The sequence below is a fragment of the Eptesicus fuscus genome, chromosome 21, assembly GCF_027574615.1.
Source record: "Eptesicus fuscus isolate TK198812 chromosome 21, DD_ASM_mEF_20220401, whole genome shotgun sequence".
Classification (NCBI taxonomy): Eukaryota; Metazoa; Chordata; class Mammalia; order Chiroptera; family Vespertilionidae; genus Eptesicus; species Eptesicus fuscus.
In genome coordinates, this window is record NC_072493.1 from 22,052,044 (window position 1) to 22,060,238 (window position 8,195).

Here is an 8,195-nt window from a genome sequence, read left to right on the forward strand (position 1 = left end):
CCGGACAAGACTGGTTCTCGCTTTTAAAGCCAGCCGGCGCCACGGTAGCTCGGAGACCGAGACTTGCACTCCGCCAACCCCGTGCGCGGCGGCTGGGTGCTGCTGGAATCCCGGCCCTGAGCTGGAAGTGGGTGTCTTGGGGAGGCTAGAGAAGGGGGGGCCCGCCACCGACCACGTGTGAGTGGGGGGGCGACAACTCGGCCGAGGGTGGAGCACCGCGTGCGGGTCACGGTTCTGCTCGCGGCTCAGGGGCCAGTGGGCGTTGCGTGGCGGCCTCTCCCGCCGGGGCGCAGCACTCCAGCCCCACTCACCGCCTTCCCCTGCAGGCAGGCCCTAAGACCCAGGAGGCGCCGCTCGTCGTCGCCGATAGTCGGACACTAGAGGGCGACAGCTGCCCCGATATAAATGCGGGACCCCGCGCGGGCCTGGCCATTCGCGACCCGGAGCTGCGCGGGCGCAAGCAAGTAGGGGCTCCCGGTGGGCTGCGGCAGCATTGGTGCCCCGCGCCGCCTGGAGGCCGCCGAGGCTCGCCATGCCGGGAGGACTCTAGCTCCCCCATGGAGTCGGCCGACTTCTACGAGGCGGAGCCGCGGACCCCGATGAGCAGCCACCTCCAGAGCCCCCAGCACGCGCCCAGCAGCGCCGCCTTCGGCTTCCTCCGGGGCGCGGGCCCCGCGCAGCCCCCCGCCCCACCTGCCGCCCAGGAGCCGCTGGGCGGCATCTGCGAACACGAGACGTCCATCGACATCAGCGCCTACATCGACCCGGCCGCCTTCAACGACGAGTTCCTGGCCGACCTGTTCCAGCACAGCCGGCAGCAGGAGAAGGCCAAGGCGGCCGCGGCCCCGGTGGGAGGCGGCGGAGGCAGCGACTTTGACTACCCGGGCGCCCTGGTGGGACCCGGAGGCGCTGTTATGCCCGGGGGGACGCACGGCCCCCCTCCCAGCTACGGCTGCTCGGCCGCCGGCTATCTGGACGGCAGGCTGGAGCCCCTGTACGAGCGCGTCGGGGCGCCGGCACTGCGGCCGCTAGTGATCAAGCAGGAGCCGCGCGAGGAGGACGAGGCGAAGCAGCTGGCACTGGCCGGCCTCTTCCCCTACCAACCGCCGCCGCCGCCGCCACCGCACCCGCACCCGCCCCCCGCGCCCCTGGCTGCCCCGCACCTGCAGTTCCAGATCGCGCACTGCGGCCAGACCACCATGCACCTGCAGCCCGGCCACCCCACGCCGCCGCCCACGCCCGTGCCCAGCCCGCACCCAGCGCCCGCGCTCGGCGCCGCTGGCCTGCCGGGCCCCGGCGGCGCGCTCAAAGGGCTGGCCGCTGCGCACCCAGATATCCGCGCGGGCGGCGGCGGCGGCGGCGGCGGAGGCGGCGCGGGCAAAGCCAAGAAGTCGGTGGACAAGAACAGCAACGAGTACCGGGTGCGGCGGGAGCGCAACAACATCGCGGTGCGCAAGAGCCGGGACAAGGCCAAGCAGCGCAACGTGGAGACGCAGCAGAAGGTGCTGGAGCTGACCAGTGACAATGACCGCCTGCGCAAGCGGGTGGAACAACTGAGCCGCGAACTCGACACTCTGCGGGGCATCTTCCGCCAGCTGCCCGAGAGCTCCTTGGTCAAGGCCATGGGCAACTGCGCGTGAGGCGCGCCACGGCGGGACCGCCCTGGGCCGACCCCCCGGCTGGGACCCAGGGAATAGTTTCGGGTCTCCGGATCTCAAGACTGCCCAAGCCACGCAGGCCAGGACTAGGAGATTCCGATGCCGCCTGAAAGCCTGGACTGTCGCGCGTGCCCCTTGCCTTCTTCTGCGCGCGGGACACGGTGCGTCTAAGATAAAGGGTCAGGCAGTAGTTTCTCCCTGTAAGAGAGAAGTTCCCCCGGGGCCAAGCCGGGAGCCTGGCAACTCTAGTATTAAGGAATAACCTTGTGCCTTGGAAATGCAAACTCACTGCTCTGATTCCTACCAAGTAGGGGGAGCGAATATGTGCCTTGTCATTTTATTTTGAGGGTTCCTGCCGTGGTCCCAAGGCTGCAAGGCTGCAGCAGGCCCCCCGTGAGAGAGGAGGGGTGCAGGCTTCCGGCTGGAGGAAGGTTCGGGGAGCAGAGATCCTATAAGCCAGTCCCAGCTGCTCCTCAGCTCCTTGTCCTTGGAGAGGAGGAAACGGGGATCTGGGCTTTGTGAACCTAAGGCTGTTCCCCTAGTTCTACATGAAGGTGGGGGGGGTCCCTAGTTCCTCGTCTCTAACCTCCCAGCCTACAACAGACGGGGCTTCCAGGGCAGAACTCCCTGAATGGGAGTCCCCATGTGACCAGTGGGAGACCTCACCCCCAGTCAGACCAGAAAGCGAGGCGTGGATTGGCTATAAGGACATATGTACATGGGAGTGGTGGCCTGGTGGAAGAAGGGAGCCTACAGGTCTGGTCCGGGGGTTGGGAGAGGGGTGAAAGGGACTCTGGGACCATCAACCGTGTCTGTACTGTATGTTGCCAGCATTGCCATACAAACATGAAGCACAGTCCGCCCATCCCAGAGGGACCCGAGTTATGAGAAGCTTTCCAAATATTTTGCTTTATCAGCCGATATCAACATTTGTATCTGGCCTCTCTGTGTCCCAGTGGTGCCTTGTGCAATGTGAATGTGCATGTCTATGCTAAACCACCATTTTCTTTGGTTTTTGTTTTGTTTTGGTTTTGCTCAGATACTTGCCAAAATGAGACTCTTCGTCAGCAGCTGCAGGGAGGGTCTGCGGCTCTCTTTCCTTTTGGCTTTGGGATTGCTTTTGCTCCCGGAGGAACCAAAGAGGCAAGATGGGCTTCCCCTTTCCCCTCAGCTTGCCCTGAGGGGGGGGGGGCGGTGGCTGTGGACCTCGGTCCCCTCTGGCCCCAAGCTGCCCACAGGCTTGTCCCGCGCAGAGGCCTGGCTCCGGGTCTGGGAAGGGAGGCGGCCTCCAGCCAGCACACAGATCGCGGGCTTGGGAGCAGAGGAGGACAGCTGGGTTCTCTTCTTCTGAGGAGAACGTAGAGTTTCATGCTAGATGTTTTATGTGTTATATCTATAATATAAACATATCAAAGTAAATGTTGGTCGTGTTTTTTCAAACCAGAAAGCTGCTTCCACGGTTTTCTGTGGGCCAGGTCACATTTGTAAATAATCACAGCGTATGTTCTGGCTGAGATCCTGACTCCCATTCACTCTGTACCCATCCTGAGCCCCTCTGTGCATGAAAGGGGTGACTTCTCCCAACCAAGGCAAATAAACGGCAGAAAGAGGACAAGGCTCCAAGCGGAGCATGCCAGAGCCTGAAGAGCATCTCCTGGTCGGAGACTGTTTTGGGGGGGGGGGGGCAGGGGGCTCATGGGACCTTGGTGTGGCCTCTCATGGCCCTTGGGAAGAAGAGAGACTCGGAGAGGGAGCCCCCTGCCTGAAGTTGCCGCAGCCTCTTTGGGGCTCGGGCAGGCCTTGTGCCGAAGCTTCAGGCTCCAGGGGCCCTTCGGCCACACTCACTTCCAAACACGCACACCTCCAGCTCTGGAGCAGCCTCGCCCACACCTGCCTTTGCCACAGCAGGACCCTGGGTGGGCAGGGAGAGGCCTCGAGCTGTAGGACCGCCCCCTGCCCCCTTGCTCTGGGCCACGTGGCTGCAGCCTACTCCCGCAGGGCCCTGAAAGGCAGCCCTAAGACTGACGGCCCCTCCACCAGCCTTCCACACCTTCCCTGCCCAGCCCACCCAGAGAGCGGGCCCACAGCAGGCCTGCAGTTGGGTGCCCGGCCCTTCCCCACGCACCACCCAGCAAGGAGCCAGCCCAACATCCATGCTGCCCACTGTGTCCACCCTGCATCAAGCCCCCCACCTGGACAACTGCCCCCGGAGGACAGGCACCCCGGCACCCTCTTAGCAGCGGTGATAGCCGGCCAGGGGAGGGTGCACCTCCATGCCTGAAAGAGCAAGGCCTGAGGGGAAGTACCCCAGGAGGCGAGCCGGCTTTCAGAGTTGACTCTTTCTGAGGGCAGAAGGCAAAACACTTCTTGCCTTCTGTTTCCCGCCCTCCCCCAGAGTGTTCACTTGAGCAGCTGATAGTATATGCCCTTGTGGGCTGCGACCGTTTCAAGAAATTACACATTCTTCTTGAACTCTGAGCGCTTTAGGTGTACCTGACTGTGTGGTTAATGGAGGTGACCTGCCCCCTTCCCACTCCCGCTTTCTGTCTTGTGTCTTGCCGCCTCCTCACCCGTGGCCGCCCTTGGCAGAGGAAAGGCCATGAGCCCAATGAGGAGGCGGCGGCCTGCCCTGCTGCCTGGGAACCAAGGAGGCAGAGCCCCACCGCCTGCCTAGAGGCCTGGGGCAGGCCACGGCTTGCTAGGCCCCAGCAAACCCTCTCTGAGTTCAGTGCTAATTCCAGTTTTTCTTGTTTGAGGGGGCCAAGCCTTGGCTTCCCCCTTTGCCCCCAGAACAGATCCCAGAATGAGTGGGGGAAGGGCACTCCTCCTACCCTCACTCCTCCCCGTCCCCTCCCACAGTCCCATCTCCAGGGATTTCCTCTTTCAGAGCTGTCAGCTCGTGAGAGGGCACCCGTCGTCGTACTGCAGAGCCTTAGGTCCAGGGCAGGCTTTGTTGGGGACAAGATGTCGGGGCCCCTGGGTGGCCCCCAATTGATAGAGCAGCCTGTGGGGGGCTGAGGGCAGCATGGGGGGAACCCATGCTCTGTGCCCAGCCAGAGAGGCCCTTGGGGAGAGCCACTCTCCACCATCCACTGCTTCCTGCAAACCCCACCCCCCACCCCCACACACAGCACACACAGTTCCCCTCCTGACTTCAGCCTCATGAAGAACTACTCCCAAGAGTCTGGCACCAAACACACCCCAAGTATTTATTGGATGCCAACTGTATACCAGGGCCTGTGCCTAGGACGAGGCACTCAGCTGGGAACAAGCGGACGCGGCTCCTACTCTTGAGGATCTCATAGCCGTGTGACATCCAGATGTGCTTTAAGGGTGATAAGTGAAATAAGGGGGGGGGTGTATCTGTGTGGGGGGGCGGGGAGCTCAAAGTGTGAATCGAGGCACCAGGGAAGGCTTCCCGGAGGTAGCAGCCTTAACCCAATGCAGCCATGGACCCAGTGCCTCTGCCTGGCACTCTCCCATGAGAGTTAGCAGGGACCTCACCCCTCGCTGGGCCACCAGAGCCCGGTGTCCACGGAGAGCACGGTCCCCCCGGGGAGCCAGCCTCCAGGGAAGGAGCGAGGGCAGAAGGGGGAAAGGGAGGCGCTCCTCTGCTGCCAGGTGCCTCCTGGTGGTTCAGGTTGTCACGAATGCTACCCTTATCTCTTGGATCTCCTGGGAATCCGTGAACATGGCATTGGGCCCTGACACCTGTGATGAGCCATTGGGACTGGTGAGGAGTATCTGCCCCTCCCAGGTCTCCCGCCCCCTCCTTCCCAGGCAGAAACCTGCCGGGCCTCCTCCACGAGCAGCTGATTTCATGGGAGGGGATGGGGCAGTGGGGAGAGGAAGAGGGAGGCCACGCCTGGTGCCGGCCAAGAGGGGGGCAGAAACCCCAACCTTGCTCAGCCAGAAGGCCTCCGTCCAGGCACCCACAGGCCTCCTGCAGACATGAGCAGGGTCTGGGCAGAGGGGATATCCTATCTGGTTCTTTCCTATGCTAATGGGTAGGGGTAGGCCTTTCCCTTATTTTCTATTTAAATTAAACTAAACCACTAGGACCTTTGAAAGAGTTTCCTTGTCTCTGCCATCTCTCAACCGCCCCCCCCCCCTTCTTCCCTCCTCCATACCCCTCTCCATGGATGGAGCATTTGACGTAAGCAGAGACATAGGAAAGATACCAATTCACTATCAAAGCATCCTAGCCCCATCCCAGAACAATTAAAAAGCCAGATGGAATCTCTGGGAAATCGGCATTAATAACGCGAACAATCTGTGCAGGCCGGCAGGGACCCAGGAGCCTCGGGCGGGGGCGGTGGGGGGGGGGAGTGGAGGGGGAGGGGAGCAGTCAGAGGTGCTGGAGCATGAGCTCGCTGCTGCGTTGTGGTCAGCCTCGGGGGATGAGGCCATCGCGGGGTCTGCCTAGGTCTGTCCTCAACTGGGCTTTCCCCTGCAGCCCCTGGAAGGCCCTCTGTGCATCCTGGATCCTGGTCGCTGCAGACAGAGCCAAATAAATGTGGAACCCATTACTCAGGCAGCCACAGCCTTGGCCAGCCCCATTCTGGCACCCAAGAGCTTTGCTTTCCTTTACTTTGTTTTTATTTATTATTTTTTTAGCCTTCTAGCCCCACCCACTGGGAACAGGCCTCCCTGGGTCATAGCTTCTACAATGCCCTTTCTCTTCATTCGGTGTGCCCAAGCCATACCTGAGAACAGCAGAAGATGGTATTGGGGACACTGTGGGGCCTGCACCCCGAGGCTCCCGTTAGATTTCAGAGTGGTGGGCACTTGTGGCAAGACCAGCCGCGCTCTCTGAAGCCGGCATGATTGCTAGAGGAGCAGGGCCCAGAGGTCCATACTGCCTGGCTGCCTTGAGGGGCCCAGAGGGGGCTCAGCCAAGACCACAGGAAAGACTCTTTTGCTGTTCTGGGCCTTGTTCTAGGTAGAGCTGAGACACCAGGTTCTTCCATAGCCCCATTTTTCAGACCGTGGTCTGGAGGCCTGCCTGAGATGGAGTTAAAGATGTAGTTTTCTTATATCCAACAAGTTGGGACAGGAATTGGATTGTTTTAAAAACAAGCTTTGTGATTCTTACATACCCAAAGAGTCATTTTCTGACCTTCAGTCCTCCGTCTCCTTGTCCCCGCTCTTCACCCTCACCCTCGGCCTCCCTGGAAAACTGTTCTCCCCAAGGTCACCATGAGCTCCTGGAGTCAAATCACATGAACTCCCCGGGGGCCCTGCTTGCCTGCCTCCTGCTGAATTTGGCCCCAAAGGACGTGCAGTGTCTGGCCCACGGCAAGTCTCCAACACGTGTGTGAACGCATGGATCTCTCTGCAACTCATCTCTCTCCTCCTTTAAGAACCATCCCCCGCCTCTCCTTCCCACTCAAGGGTTCATTAGATTGGCCAGAGGTGCACCAAGCAGGGGCTTGAAGGACCAGGGTCACCATTGCGGAAGGAACACAAGAGCACCCGAAATAAGCCTCATTCTACATGCGTCATGGCTTCTACAAATTAAACTTTTTAATGCAAGAATCCTAAGAAAGGTAACCAATCTGGTTCTAGATCATCCTCAACACCTCTGTGTGATTTGTTTACTACCAGAAACAAGGGCTAGCCAGGCCCCAACGAGGTGGCCATGCTCTGGGGGAGAGTGTACGGGAAGGAGGTGGGATTTCCAGGAGAGGGGAGAGGTCCAGGAGAGGCAGCCGAAGGCTGCTGGCTGGAGCCGCTCCCAGGCAGGGGGCAGCTGCGATCACGTGTCTCTGCTGTGAAGATCTCTCAGGGCTGTGCTCTCCGGGATGACTGACAAAGTCTTTATTGAGGGACTGTGGCCCAGGGGTGGGAACACCAGTGGCCAAATGTGGTGGCCTAGGACCAGGACATGTCACCCAGGGGCCCAGATAGGTCTTCAAAGGAGCCATCAAGCCTTCCAGATCCAAAGATATTTCTGCCCCTTGGCAAGTGGCAGCCAATCTTTCCCCAGAAAGAACGCCTCTCCTTCCCAAGCAGCCACTGGCCTCACAGAGCCCCCACCTCCTCCTCAAACCTCCCGAGCGCTCTCCCTGGTGCCCGCCCCCCCCCCCCCCCAGGAACCCCTGCTGCTCTGGCTGGTGAAGACACGTGGCCGGTGACGCGGCCTTTTCTTCAGGCTTTGGGCACTGGTCTCAGTTGGACGTGGAAGCACAGCCTCTGCCCATGAGTGGGGGTAAGGGAGTGTCAGGGATGGGATGGGGCACCTGCCCCAGAGGAAGCCGCTGTGACCTTCAACATCAGGTTAGGACCCGTCTGAAGTGGCCTTCATGATTTACAATTTGCAAACACATTTTATTTGATTCCTCAGTTTTGCTAGAGCAATTACAGTGACTAAGCATGACAAATCGCTCCCAACACCGTGTCTCTGCGCTGTTAGGAAATGTGTTCGCCTCATTATTTTGCCTGGTACAGTAACATTTTAAAAATAGACTCATTCACTGTACTCGAAGGCAATTTGTTCTACATTTTCCCACTAATTTGATTTTAATCTGATATTTA

At 60.2% G+C, this 8,195-nt stretch overlaps 1 protein-coding gene across 1 annotated transcript; it reads left to right on the forward strand.

The window, feature by feature from the left end:
* The first annotated feature begins 422 nt into the window (after window positions 1-422).
* CEBPA (CCAAT enhancer binding protein alpha) lies at window positions 423-3,077 on the forward strand. The gene has a single exon (XM_054710902.1). It carries the CDS (start codon window positions 558-560, stop codon window positions 1,638-1,640), a length of 1,083 nt encoding a protein of 360 aa, XP_054566877.1. The 5' UTR covers window positions 423-557; the 3' UTR covers window positions 1,641-3,077.
* The last annotated feature ends 5,118 nt before the right edge of the window (window positions 3,078-8,195 follow it).